This window comes from Xiphias gladius, chromosome 6 (genome assembly GCF_016859285.1).
Source record: "Xiphias gladius isolate SHS-SW01 ecotype Sanya breed wild chromosome 6, ASM1685928v1, whole genome shotgun sequence".
NCBI classification, from domain to species: Eukaryota; Metazoa; Chordata; class Actinopteri; order Istiophoriformes; family Xiphiidae; genus Xiphias; species Xiphias gladius.
In genome coordinates this window covers 21,822,930-21,838,384 of record NC_053405.1, presented here as the reverse complement: position 1 = coordinate 21,838,384, position 15,455 = coordinate 21,822,930, and the positions used below count along the sequence as shown (strand labels likewise).

The window sequence follows — 15,455 nt, the reverse complement described above, 5'->3', positions numbered from 1 at the left end:
GGAGGGAAGGACGCACTTTTCCACGGCGGGGGGTACATCAGACCCACACACACACTCACGCACACACAGTCAAGGGCGTGTGTGAGCTGGGTTCGCGTCCTGGATTCGGGAATTTTGCGCAAGTCATGGCATTTGTTTGGAAACTAAATAAACAACGCACTCCGCTGGCGACAACTAATTCACAAAGATGAGTCACGGAGGGGATGATCGACAACGCTCAGTGGTTCCGTGGTCTTCTCTGGCGGGACAAAGTCCGGTAAGCCGCACGATTCTCACCTTCAGGGCGCTAAGCGTCTCTCGGTCACCTTCCGTAATGATGTCTAGTGGCGACGTGCGTGGCGCGCCAGAGCGCGTCTGAGTGACTGACCGATAGTCTTTCTGAGAGAGAAGGAGAGGCTGGATATAAACAGCAGCCAGGCTTTCAGGCAGCGTCAGCCAGACACGCAGAGAAGCCACCTCGCCTCTCTCCCAGCCCCCCAGACCCATGCAGGATGCCCGGAGAGCGCCGGGGAGTCCTGGTCCAGCTCAGCCCGAGTTCATGACGCTCTGGGCGGCCTCGTCATGTGTCTCCTGCCAGAGCCCAGCGCCCAATCCCTCCGGCTCCTCTTCCTCTTCATCTTCGTGATGGGGGTGGCCCCCTCACCGGCTCTCACTGCCGGCTGCCCCGACAGATGCGTGTGCGACGACCAGCTGGTGGTCCAGTGCGCCGGGCAGGAGCTCACCCAGTTCCCCAATGACCTGCCCCTGGCCACCCGGCAGCTCATCATCTCCAACAACCGCATCGGGGACCTGCCGGCGCTGCAGCTCAACTACCTGTCAGATCTGGTCTATCTGGACTGCAGCAACAACTCTTTGACCGAGATCTCCGAGTCCACCTTCGGGAACTTGCGCAAACTCGCCTACCTGGACTTGTCTTTTAACATCCTGCTGCAGATCGAGGACCGGACTTTCGGGCCCCTGGCGTCTCTGGTGATGCTCCGGCTGACGGATAACCCGAGCCTGGGGGAGATCCACTCGGATGCCTTCTCGGAGAACATGGCTCTGCAGGTGCTGGACGTGAGCCGGAACAACCTGACGGCCCTCAACATCAGCAGCCTGATCGCCCTGCCTGCTCTGCGGTCTCTGGGGCTCAGCGGCAATCCCTGGAGGTGCGACTGCGACACGGAGGACCTCTGCCTGTGGGTACAGATAGAGGGCTTCAAATTCCAAGGTGAGGATGGATGAGGTTTACAAGATGTTCAACAAATAGTTTTCAATCCAAACACATTTACACAGGGAGATTTAAGGTGATCTAAACTGTGAAAAGGATTGTTTACTGTTTAGATTAGACCTTTAAAGACTTGTTGTGGCAGTGGCAGCTCATGATCATAATAAAAAAAAACATTTCCTGTCTGCGTCCCTTGTCAACATTTAGTCTGCGAGCCCACACTGTGTTCCTGATCAGGTGGCAGCAGATAGACCTCTTGTATGTTTGGCTCTGGAAGTGGGATTCTCTTGCGGGCCGGTTTCCTGTCAAGTAAACAAGCAGTTCCTGTGCTTTTTTTCCAAGCGCCAAAGACTCTCCAAGCTCTAATCATTTGTTATTGTCACATCAGCTCATTTAGATAATTTGACTGTGGGCACTTGGTCAGTTCAGTCTCTGATGGTGGGCCACTTATCGCGCTATTGCCCTCCTTTTATTTTGCAGATATGTATGCACACATACACTTCCATGTTCAGTCTCACATTTGCACGGATGAAGAGTCAGATGTAGCTGGTCTCTTTGAGGCGCGCGCTCACACACACACACACACACACACACACACACACACACACACACACACACACACACACACACACACACACACACACTAGAAGACTCCAGAGATAATGGTTTGACCTCAGAGTCAGACCAATCTGAAGATTTCGTTCCCCTGCTCCTGTCTGCAACACAGTCGCCTCAAACTGCCCTTCACGTCTCAATAATGTCTGAAGTTTTCGCCAACAACTCAGCAGACTTGTGTTACTTGGAAAGCAACAGCCATCTCAGCCGTCCATTCTGTAAATAGCGGAGGATCAAATTAGACTGACCCAGGAAATCACCAAGAATGAGCCTCGTGACCTTCTCAGGGAGGACAAGCTCAGATGATCTTTGCTTGTAAATGTTGATGGGCTTAGTTCTAAGCGGGTTAACTGGGTTAGGTCTTGTAACAAAGTGGTCTTGCTTATTATAGCTGTGTGTCTATCAGACTACATCCAATTGATCTTACTGCGTTGTCTGTCTGGGTCCTGAAGGCAGAGATAATGCTGAGAAGATGATTGTGTCCTTTTGTACCCTTTTTTCGTGTGGCTAGCCCATCCTGCCGGCACACACACACACACACACACACACACACACACACACACACACACACACACACACACACACACACACACACACACACACAGAGAGAAACAGACACCTGGGTGTGCTGGTGCTCCCACTATCGTATGCTTTGGCCCTTCAGTCCAGATGGTTAATGATGGTGCTCAAAAAAGCTGGACTCCTATGCTCCCATTAAGGACAGCATGTACGTGTGTGTGTGTGTGTGTGTGTGTGTGTGTGTGTGTGTGTGTGTGTGTGTGTGTGTGTGTGTGTGTGTGTGTGTGTGTGTGTGTGAGAAAATGACTCACTCCACTTAAGTGTTTGTTAGTCAATGTGTGATCTGGAGGTTAAGAGAGAGCCTAAGGCCAGGGCCTGTGGGAAACAGGAAGTTTAAGGGACAAGGAGCTTGAGAAGAAGGTCACTTGAAGACAGAAGCTTCCCAAACTTGTTAGCCACCTCCACTTTCTCATCACACTGAAGTACACTCAAAAACTGGCACACACATGAGCACACAGGCACTTACACACACTCACACATACTTAATGTGTGCACACTCTGGTTTGCTTTTTTCCCCCCCGCCAACCACCCAGTCCTCACACAAACACATTTCGATAAAAAAAAACTCAGACAAATACTCAAAAGGGCTTTTGAATCATAAGTGGCACAACACAAAACGCCCACACACAAGCCATTGTGCATTCAACATGCAGGCTGCTGTGCTGGTTTAAATTCCAGCTAATAACTATGAAATTACAGCTAAATTTGTCATCACACTACACTTTACAAGTTACGTGACCAGAGGGGTTGGGACTGTGGTCCACAATGAACACGCATTACAGCAAAACACACTCTTTGGCTGACAAATCATGTATTGATATGGCACTCATAATCAACCACAGTACCCAGTTTAACCGAGTGAATGGGGTCAAGTGAGCGTGTATGTTTGTGTGTGTGTGTGTGTGTGTGTGTGTGTGTGTGTGTGTGTGTGTGTGTGTGTGTGTGTGTGTGTGTGTGTGTGTGCTAGAGCATGTAGTGTGTTTCTGTGGCCATGAATGTCCTCCGATCTGACTGCAGGGCTATGAGTCTAATGTACAGAGATTCCAGCTGTCGCTACCTCTCAATGTGAATATGAATCAGGTGCATGCAAGTGTGTGTGTGTGTGTGTGTGTGTGTGTGTGTGTCTGAGTGTGCAACATCTTCACTCATTCAAGAACCTCTGATATTGCTGCTGATGGTGTGAGTTTAAATTACAACATTGATTATTGTGGAGATCTCATTTAAAAAAGTCCTTATTTGTTTTCTGTTTCAGTGGCAGTTTTGGGGTCATACTCCAGCATTTTTTAGTGTGTTCCTCTGTTAAAGTAAGTCACTCAGTTTGTGTTTGTGTCAGGCATGTGTCACTGACAAAGGTTGACATGACTTGACTCTGGCAGCCACGAAAGTCAAAGTGTGGCTTCAGGAAAACAGCAAGGTTGGCAGGTGCAGTTAGGCCTTGTCTGTCCATAAGAAAGAGACAATGAGAGGGAGAGAGGAGGAAAACAAAAAACATGGTTTTTTTTAGCACATGCAAAAAAGGAAAGAAGAACATGGAAAAGTCAAGAAAAAAAATATTCTGTATGACACTCAGGTGCCTCTTGGTGTTTTAATTGTATGTTTATACCTGGACTGGCCCTGCTGTTAGAAGAAAAGGAAGTTCAAGTTCAAAAGGTCAGTGAATGAATGAATAAGGAATGTCATTGTATAACAGCTAAGATATAATAATAGGCAGAAAAGTACAATGAAAAATGAAAAAAAAGATATATTGTCTTTATTATTAACTAAACTTAAATCAGCAGAAATCATTATTTTTATATTACTATGCATTAAATGACTACATGTAATTTGAAATGTGTCACAGCACTCTCGTTTCATGTGATATTTCATGCGAATACAATTTTATACCGTACACTGGCTGTCGTTTGCTTCAACCGCTGCTTAACTGCTGTTCATTTGGACACAGCTGATCTGGTTTCTTGGGCGTTCTGTTAATTGTGTTATGTTGCTTTGAATACTCAGATGTCAAAGACGCTAAATGTCAGAGCTCCGTGCAGAAAAAGGCTGCTGGTTTGCATCAAGTCTCATTGGACCCAGGCTTGTTTATTTGTAATTGTGATGACATTATAACGGAGTAGAAATCATTTGCTATGAGATGTTTATATTATTTTGTCCATCCCGTATCTCTCTTAATGTGCTCCAACTTTCCTGTCCCGAGCACCTAAATATTCTCTATCAATTCTCAGTACATGGGGAATATACCTACATTTCCTTTCTTGTTGTAATGGAATTTCAGTTTGTTGAACAACCAGCTGTACTTGCTGTGGGTCGAGTTTGACAAGCAGCTCAGCTAAATACACAAAACGTAGTAAGTGGCTTGTCCTGGGCCGGCAGAGTTGGTTGTGTTATGGCTCCAGTGTTGGGGGAAAGTATTTCTGGCTGCTCTTCGGTGCCCTGGACAGCTCACAGACTTTAGGCAAAGAGCCAATGCAGAGGGGCCACACACAGGGCAAGTGTTAAATATTAATAAAAAGAGAAAGAAGAACAGAAACCACAGGTTCAAGGAAGGGAGGAATGAAAGAAAGAAGTCAGGTTTACACAGCATTTGGATTAGGATTTGACTTTAACGAAAGTGAATCTTAGATTACTTGAGATATGAGATGAGAGGAGAAACTGACTGAAATAGCCTGACAAAAGAATAAAGGACAGAAAGATGAGATAAGATGGAAAGGGCTGAGAAACTGGGCAAACATTAAGATGGACTTTGGATACAGAGAGGGAAAAGACAAAACAGACAGACTATAGAAGAGTTACCAATCGTCTGTGTCCCAGATCTGTCATTCAAATCCATTAAAACGTTCATTATGACAAGGAGGCATCGATTCAATCTAATACAGGTAGACGATACATTATTTATTAGCTGGAACAATTCCTTAGACCCATCTTGTGCTAGAAGCATATCAAATTCAACTGGCCTACTTGTGTAGTGTAGTCTATATATTTTTATGTCTCTGTGCATTTTGCCGTGTGAGCTTGAAACCAAGATTGATGTGATGCTTGTGTGGGTGTGTTTGTGATGTGATCAACTGAGGCACAGAGGGGAGGCAGCTCAGGTGTGTGTGTGTGTGTGTGTGTGTGTGTGTGTGTGTGTGTGTGTGTGTGTGTGTGTGTGTGTGTGTGTGTGTGTGTGTGTGTTTGCGTGTGCGCGACCAAGCAATATACAAGACCGGAGAGTAAAATTGGAAAAGAGAGTGGAGAGTGTGAAGATGACAGAGCAAAGCTAGGTGAAATGGAAGGATGTAGAAGGAGGAGGAAATGGACTGATAAAGGCTGAAGGGGTGACATGAAGGGAGAATAAATGCTAATGTGCCAGAGTGGGAATGAAAAGTGGGAGGTGATAAAGAGAGCAAGACTGATAAGACGGAGCGATAGAGGGAGAAGGAGAGAGAAAGAGTTCTTGCTATCTGACCTTCACTCTCCACTCATCCTCTGCTAGAGGAAGAAGGGATCATATGCAGAAATGATGGAAAGGAGGATGGTGGTACTCTGACTAATGCCGTATTTGAGAGAAAAGGAGTGTGAAGGCGTGTGTTATTGAGCCCTAGTGGATGTGATGGAGAAAAGGTCATCTATTCTTAGTTTTCGGCAACCCTAGTTTGATGCATTTAGCTGGCTAAACGGCGAGCTGTCGATGTTTCGGCACCTTTAAAAACTGGTTGAAAAGAGAAAGTTTGTTCATTGTCTAGATGTCAAACTTGTGTGTTGTCTAATTCACCCCTGTACACAGGTGCCTATAGGAAAATAAAATCATGTTTAAGGAAAGGTTGAATTCCGGCACACTGTCAGCACTGAGTTTACTAGAGTTAAACGTTTTTGTCATGGACCTTTGTCAGGTATCAAGTTCACAATACAAAACAAATCACCTATATTAAAGCCACAAGCTGCAACAGCTAATCAAAAAGGAAGACAATTCAAATTACACTGTTATCACATCAGTACTTGATTAAAACATCCTTAAATTTTGATAAACCCCATATGTCAAAACTTGTAGAACGCAAATGAAAAGATTAGATGGGCAAATCCCATCACTGAGTTTTATCAACAAGAGAAGTTTAAGTAAGGGCTTCGGAGAATAAGCAGTCAAGGTCTCATATCCAAACTGAAAATAACTGAGTCACATTATAGAAAAGCAAGTCATATCTTATTCACACTTTGACCTGCAAAACATCAAATCAATGCTTACTGGACTCTCCCTACAACTAGCATGAGGACATCCAAGCCCCGTTGATCTTACGGACAATTTATAAATAATACCCCAGGTCCTCTTTCCAGAAACCTGCTGCCACAGGGAGGTCAGAAGCCAAGGTCAGCTACAGAGCGCCTGCACAGGAGCCGGTAGGGATTGAGAAATTTGCGGAGGGAACCTCAGAGGGGTGGATGGTTAAAGAGGTGTCGCCCGAGGTTGTCGGGTTAGATGGTGATCTCCTTGTATGGTTCTATATACACAAAGATACGTATGTATGTATTTTGTGTAGTCAGAAGTTACAACAGTAGGCTTTGGTTAATTCTCTGGGATTGGGGGGCTTGGGGGGATGCTTGAGTCTACAGCCTCCACCTCCCCCTCTATATGAGTCCACAACCATACTGATAACCATATGCATGGCATAATTAATCGGCTTATAAATAGCTCTGTTCCCAGTTCACAGGACAGACTCTCGGCCCCGCAGGTTAATACTTCACAGTTCTGATTGTCTGTATGTGTATAATGGGAACAGACTGTATACTGTACATGCATGTATGTGTGTCAAATGCATAGATTACACCTGCGTTTTGCTTCCCTCTGAGTACCCTATACCCTAAGCTTGTGTTTGCATTCATGGTGCAGTTCGAAAAGCCTGAAAAAACTGCTGCGGTTCTTCCACTGCTCATTGGTCTTTTCTGCGTCGAGCAGCAGAGAGGAACGGAGCGAGTCGGAGGAAAACAGAGTGAAGTTCTGAGAAGAGTCAGCAGTATTTTTCAGTGGCATCTCGCCCCCTCACTAGCCCCTCATCCAGGGAGGTGACGAGCCTTGCTCGCTGTCAGTGTGTCAGTGCTGAGCTTGGAAACCGTCCAGCTGACAATTTGTCACAGAGACTGTATCACCCCGTCGCACTGGCAGCCACTCACACACGCATTTATGCAGAAGGGACAAATCTCATAGATTTATGCACACACATAAACACTATCATTTGTGCTCACTGGATTGCTCACTTATGCGTTCTCATTAGAATAAAATAGAAAAACACTGAAGTTCCCAATCACATTTCCTGGAAATCTCTGCTTCTGTGTGTAAAGTGCGAGTGTCTAGTGCAAGTATGTAGTTGTAGCGTCAGTATTTGTGCCTTTGTATTTGCCTTTCTCTGTACATAAGTAAAATGTTACATGGGTGTGTTCCTCTGATTGCTGCTGTTTGTTCCCTGCAGTGTTATTTTTTTTCCTTATTGCCTCTGGCCCGTGGTGTGTTACAGAGCCGCGGGGCTTTACTATATGTCTGTTGAGTGGCATACTTCACAACACAGCCTGCATAGTAGTACCACTGACCACAACCCTGATAATATTACCATAACAGAGTGACATCATGCAGGGACAAGACAGGTCTTAGCACAGTGAGGGCAGATAGGTGACCTTCATGCTCTCCTTCCTGTCCAGCTGTTTAAAGAGAAAATAAGAACTAGACAATAGTGACATCTTGTCCAACTACAGTATAACAGTATCTAAGCGCAGGGCAGGAGGAGATACTATTTGCTTCCAAAGATTAATGTTGTCTGGTTCAGACCATACTAAGTCATCACAAGAAGGCAGAGTGGGGGCCATCCTGTGTCCATCTTATGCCACAGGATTTCCCAGCTAGTACATATTTAAGATGGAGAAATATGGAAACTGCAGTGCCGCAAGCATGCAAGAAAGTATGAATTCTTCAGGGCTGCAGGAACTGTACTGAAACTGCTTGAAATTAGATTGCAAATTCAAGATACTCTGCAGGAACACAGGAGCACACACACACATCTCTATCATTCTGTCTCCCCTTCTGTTTCACTCACATACCCACAAAGGCATACGCACAATCTCTAGCATGAAAAACATCCTGTGGTACTTGTCTACTTCTGCAGGATAACATTATGATTGCTGCACATGACGTTTATGAGTGTTTTAATTCTAAGTGTGATTCTAAGTGCCAGTGCAAGTTCAAATAAGTTAGCTCAAGTTGGCCAGACAACATTAGACACTATCCGAAATCTCAATCAAAACGTTTAGACTCTTTAAAAAACATTTTATTGATACATTTTCAAAATTACATACTACAAAATCAAATTGTCTCTTTGAATAAGTGCCTCATAAGCAGCCACACAAAAACACACTTTACTGAGGATATTTTTCCAGTCCTGTTAGCTCAAACACCGAGTCATGACTGGAAATGATAAAAAAAACACCAGTACCTTTCATTTAGATTGGGTGATTAACTGCAGGAAATTCGAATTCCTTAAATTTTGGGCCTTTAATATTGGCATACAGAGTATTACCATTTAACCTGCCTTCAATAAAGGTGCCAGGGACTACATTATTAAGGAAGAGATTCGGTGAAAGAAATTCAACCGGAGAAAAACAGGGACAAACACAGAAAATATCAAGGGCATTCTGCCGGAATGATGTCTGAGTGGTTTTCCAGGCTGAGTGATGGGATGAGTGAGAAAACACTGGGTGACAAAGAAACAGACGTTGAAGAGAGACTGAAAACAGATAGTGAATCATCCCGGCTGCCATCCTTTTCAGTGTTCTCCAGTAATGCTCAAATTATTTTCTCTTATCTCTTATTATAGGAAGCAGTCGTGCATTCTCTCTAAAATGTAGCAACAAATGTCCGGTGGCCAAAGGAAAAATATATTTGCAGTGTGAAATTCTGAGGCTTTTCCCTTACTGTTGGTAGAAAAAAAACCAACCTTATATCTTATATGTAGTCCTAATATATATATATATATATATATTCAATATTTAGCTCTGATCTGACATTTACATTTGCACACATACTACAGCTGCACAGTTGACACCTAAACTCGGTACAGCCTAAGCCTAAATCAAGCCAATTTCAGTACAGTATGTTTAATAGCTCCATAGCTCTGCATTAAAGCAAGACTATGTAAGTTTTGAAAGAAGAGATTACACATCTTCCTCATTCACATATTAAGTTGACTTCGTTAGAAGTAAAATGCACCCTTACTCACGCCAATAAACTCGGGGGTTTAACTGCCGCATTCTTGCTTGGTCTGGTATGACCAGCAGCTTATGATGGCTAATGTTAGCAAAGACTGACAAACCTCAGGTAAATATTGCTAGATAACACACATTTCTCAGTCAATTCACTGATTCCACAGTTACGGTTACAGTTGCAATAGCTTAGCAATTTAGCTTGTTTTAGCATTATCTCATAATTGTAGCCACAGCAGCTGCTGTTAAGTAAAAATGACACAGTCTGACTCCAAGGAGATACAGTCTGCATCACAGATTCCTTTTAATGGAATCCTTTATTGTCAAGTAAAAGCTCAAATAGTTTTTAAATGCAGTTTTTTGTTTCACAATGCTGTTTTTGACCAACAGCTACACTTTGTCCAGGTGGGACACCTCCAAAATGTCACTAACATAGCGGCAAAAAGAGAGCTGAGGGTTGAGAAAAGCATCAGGCTTAATATAGTTGATACTGATCAGAGAAATATGGCCGACATAAATAAAATCCAGAAGATCAGTTTCCGACATCTCTAACTGTAGATGAAGACCCAAAACTGCTCTTTTGCTCAGAGTAGTTTTCTCCACAAAAACAATGACAAGAAGAGTAATAACCTTTGAGAAGAGTAATAACCTTTGGCTGCCAAATTCTGGTTAAATGCTGTTTTACAGATTCGTCCTGGCTTTCATCATGCTTTTCTTTGAGAAGACACCAGGCAGCAGTAACATGCATCCAAGAACTGCTGCAAAATGCAGGAAACAGTGATGGAGGAAGGACCGATGAGACCCAGATGCCCTGAGGGACCTGTTTGCTGTTGTGTGTGTTTGTACAGTCACTGATTGCACCTTGCTGCTCAACCATCCAGCCATGAATGTTATATCGTAAGAAGTAATAGACAGCAACAAAAATATACACAAGGAAAAATGCTCAAGAGGCAAACCAATCGATTTAACAAAGTACAAATAAAACACAACATAAATACAATAAAGATGGGGCAACACATTTTCACGGAAGAATATTTACTTCCTATTACATTTCCTTCTTCAAATAAATAAAAAAAAATTAGTCCAAACCTCACAGGCATTTTCTTTTGATAAGTTTTTTTCCATCATCCATTTTAACCCTTCGGCAAAATAAGGCTTTGTCTTACTCTTCCAAAGGTGGAGAATAATCCTTGAAGAGGCAATACAGTCTGACAATGCAAGTCTAACTTCCTTGGATTTGGATTTACCAGGTGGTAAGAGACGCCTGTCTCTAGTTTCTGCAGCCACTTTTTGATAACTGGTTTCCAAAAAGGAGAAACAAAAAAGCATTTCTGCATTAAATGGAGGAAATTACCTGCTTTATTTTTACATTTCCAACAGTGATTAACACCCAGGAGTCCCATTTTTGAAGCTAAACTGCTGTACAATAATACCTGTGTATAAATTTCTAAATTAATGTGAATTTGCCCTCTGTACCTCTCACTGACCATGCTGCATTAGCACCACATTTTTCCATACTGTAGCCTATATCCCCTCCTGTGTTGGAATTAAAACATAATTACGACATTTGACATAATTTTATAAAAGACTGAGACAGACTAAGATAGATTAACATTTTCTTTTGCTTTTCACTTGAGGAAATGAGCTGAAAGAGAGAAAGTGAGTGGAGACAAGGAGAGAGCGAATATAAAATGACAGTTTGGAGATGCAGATGTAGATGGAGATGTAGACAGTGGGTGTAATCCCTACCTGTTGTTACTTTTCAGGACATTGGTACACACACCATCATGTCACAGCACAGTCTCAATCCATTGCTTCGACAGGCCCAGCAGACATGACAAATGGCGTCAGCACAAGTTGTCTCTTCAAGTCTGAGACAAAACGCCCTGGTGAGGTGATCAATAAGTCAGTATTGATCGTGGACTTTATCAGACCCTTGCAGATATGTTGTGAACATTTTCCTCTGCAGGCTTGTAAAACCTTTTCAAAAAAACAAGCAAGCTGAATGACTATTTTTAACCCTTACAGACACACAGTTGAAGTAATCTGTTTCTTCAAACTAATCTGTTTTGTGCTTATTTGGGGATTAAATCAGATATTAGGAAAATAATGTACTTAAGGATTTGTGAAAAAGGATTAGGTTAATTTTTGTTATGTGTACTGTATGTACAGATTCCAAACTGAGTTCTGAGTCCAACATTTTCCCTTTCATAAGCTATTGGTTCACAACACAGCTCTTATAGCTCTTCACTTAAACTGCTGCTGCTGCTGCTGCTGCTGCTGCTGCTGCTGCTGCTGCTGCTGCTGCTGCTGCTGCTGCTGCTGCTGCTGCTGCTGCTGCTGCTGCTGCTGGTCTTGTGAAGCCCCGGCAAGCAGTCTGAAAAGTATAGATCATATCAGACTATTCTCACAATCCTCCCCTCATCACTCATTCCCATGTTCAGACCTTTGGCTTTATTGGTAGATGAGTGCAGTTTAATTAACATTGTTAACAGTAATAATCCATCATAGGACAGGACTGCAGCCAGCTGCACTTCCCTCCTTTGCCTCCTCTGTCATCTTCTGAGGTCAAACTCACTTCATCTGTGCTTTCTTTCGAGAGTGTGCAAGCAAATATATCCTAATTGTTCTCCCTTGCCTTTTTCTCCCTCTGTCTCTTTTTTATGCTGTCTTACTTCCATCTTGAAAAGTGCCTTCTCAGTCCGCCTGTCTGTCTCTCTTTTGGCCCTCTCATCTCTCTCATTTATCCTAGCTTGAAAAAAGAAACAAGCTCCCGCTTGCTTTTTTGGAGAGCGCAATTAAGAAAGCAGGGAAAGTGGCAGAGGAGGAGCACGGGAATTAGCGGCGCTGGTAATGAGAGATGAAGTCAGATGAACTGATAGAAAACAGCACTTACTGTATTCCGCTCTCCTCTTGTCTCTGATCACACCATTAGATACATTCAAAGCAACCCCCCCTTCTCTTTTTAACGCTATGCATTCATACTAATTAATATACATGAGGGTACTGTATATGCTAATGCTGCAAAGTCATTGTAGCAGAATGAAAGCATGCAGCAGGGTATGTCGAACACTGTTAAATTGTTTTTGAGCAAGACACTGAGTCCCTACTCCGACTCTGACCTTTGACCTCTCTGTTGCAAAGGACTGCTATAAATAAACACTTTACTGTATTCAAATCTGTATCTGTATTTGCTTGTGTTTCTGCCCCTCTGTGGCCGACAGTTTCCCTCGCTGATTATCATATTTCTCGTTATGAACAGTAGATGTTTTGTGAGGGAAAACACTCATCTGCTTATCAGAGTGATTTGTTAGTGTATAATGATGGTCATGAGGGGGTGGGAGGGCTGACGTGTCAAAGGCTTGCAGTCAAGTCTATTCGCCTTTCGGTGCATCTGTGTGAGCGCTTGTGTGTGTGTGCGTGGCATAATAATTTTGCCATGTCCTAGACACCAAAGACCTACATTACTCAGAGGAGGTCTATGGTGTCTCTTGGGATCATTTATCACAAAGGTTATCACTGCATAGTTAACGACTTGTTTTTGCGTTTGTGTGTGTGGGTCGGTGGGTGGGGGGGCATGGGTATTATCCATTCTGCACTTTTTTCTATAGCGTAATTCATTTTTTTTCCCCGTCTCTCCCCTTGATACTGTACACTTCATTTTCAACCATTTATAGTTATTATTCTCTTTTATGCTATATCTCTCCTCATTAATCTCTTGTTTCCTTACTTATCTACCTTATCTTCTCTGCTTCACCTCCAGACGAGGGCCAGACAGTTTGCCACAGTCCCCCAGAGCTGGCAGGCCAGCGGTTGGCGGAGGTCGGCATGCAGCTGCGGGCAGACTGCCACCAAGGCCTGGGCTACTGGGACTACCTCTTCTTCATCGCCATCGGCTTTGTCATCTTCTCAGCCGGCACGGTGTCAGCCTGGGTTATGGGCGTGCTCATGGTGCTCTACGAGCGCTACAGCAAGCGGAAGAGCGAGGAGATAGACAGCGATGACGAGGACAAGAGGGGAGGGATGGGCGGAGGAGGGGGAGGAGGAGGAGGAGGAGGGAACCAGGGGAATGGGGATCTGAGCAAGCCCGGCATGCAGGTGTGACAGATTGATGTGAAACAACATGAGCGCAGGAGGAGAAAAAAGACAGAGAGGAGGAAACAGAAGTGATGAGAGGACTCTGAGACCAAAGGCTCTGCGATGAACCAAGACTCGACTGTCTCTCTTTTTAACAGAGTTAGATATTGCAATATGCCCTTCAACATATTGGCAGAAAGTGTGTGCTTGTGTGTGTGTCTGTGTGTGTGTGTGTGTGTGTGTGTGTGTGTGTGTGTGTGTGTGTGTGTGTGTGTGTGTGTGTGTGTGTGTGTGTGTGTGTGTGTGCGCGCGTGTGTGTCTGTTTGTGTTTGTCTATGAGAGAGAAAGAGAGACAGACAGAGACAGCAATAAGGATGACTATACCCTCACTTCAGGAGTACAGAATGACCTCTGAGATTATTGAGAGCAATAACCCCCGTACACACAACTACACGCACAGATACTCTACGGAGCTGGATTCTCTGAGTAGGCGGATGTACATGCATACTATGTGAATTGCTCTTGAGAAACACCCTGTAAATGATGATTATAACAAGACACGTTATGTGAGCAAAACATTCAAACACACACACACACACACACACACAAACATACACGGAGTGCATCCATGCAAAATACATAAGAAGGTATTGGGGTCACAAAGAGAGTGATGCCTTAGCTCTGCTACAATAAAAAGGGAAACTTAGTAAATTAAAATGTGTTGTTCCTGAATGCCTTAAGGCACCTCACCTGAAACAGTGAACAGTAACTGTTGTCTCTTATAGACAGAATCTGTCCAGAAAAAGCAAAAGTACATTTTGGATCATAACAGATAGGACAATGACAAAATAATGTGAATGTAAAACTGAGAATGAACTACAATTCACAGAAAATGAACAAGCTTGGGGACCTGGTGGTCCAAGCGACTGCTCGTGGGATTAACATATTACTTTTGTAGTTTAAAGGCACCCTGTAGAGTTTTTGAATACTAGTGGTGCTATGGAGCAACGTATGAAACAGTCAGAGGAGGTAACTCATCAAGAATCAGTGTAGCATCTAGCAAACGTGATTGTTAGTTTAAAAATAATTTCAGAAATCAGCTTTGTAAATGTTTTACATGTTCGTAGGCCTCAAGGATACAAACAAATGCATTTATGTGATAAATTCTGAATGTAAACATAATTGTCTTTGTTGGCAAGAAAACTCCACAGGGTACCTCTTAAAGAGCAACTTGACAACCCCTTGAAAATCTTGCTTTCCCTGACGCCTATTGGGTTTTACCATCCTATGATGATGTAGAAGTGTGCTCTGGGGTATGTCAGTACACCATGACATCAATGTTGGGTGTGGTTACAGGTGCAACAGACCACTCCTCTGAAAACACCCAACGACACCCATTAGTAGACACCCAAGTTTCCATCCAAATGTAGCACAAGTTTTAAGTGAATAGAAAATCAGCAAAAGAAAATACAAATGATAGCACATTTCCGTTTACTACAGTTATGCAAATATTAGGAGTTGAGGGTACGTGCGTCACGTACATCATGATTCATCCGCTGAGTCTGTTTCCATCGCACTTTATCACATTTAGTTTTCACCAATACACAAACTTCTCCAACTCAGCCAAACATGAAGACTTTTTTTTTCTTTTTTAAATGTCCATTGAAGTTTCTTATGCACAAATTTAAAACACACAGACGGATGAAAACACAATTATTTATGTTTGGTGTGGTCAGAGGTGAAACAGACTAGAAACTTA

The 15,455-nt window shown here is 43.4% G+C and overlaps 1 protein-coding gene across 1 annotated transcript; it reads left to right on the top strand.

Moving 5' to 3' along the window:
- LOC120791060 (leucine-rich repeat-containing protein 52-like) lies at window positions 1-13,936 on the top strand. Its single transcript, XM_040129199.1, has 2 exons — window positions 1-1,210; window positions 13,383-13,936. The coding sequence occupies exons 1-2, from the start codon at window positions 562-564 to the stop codon at window positions 13,721-13,723; spliced, it is 990 nt and encodes a 329-aa protein (XP_039985133.1). The 5' UTR covers window positions 1-561; the 3' UTR covers window positions 13,724-13,936.
- Window positions 13,937-15,455: the final 1,519 nt, after the last annotated feature.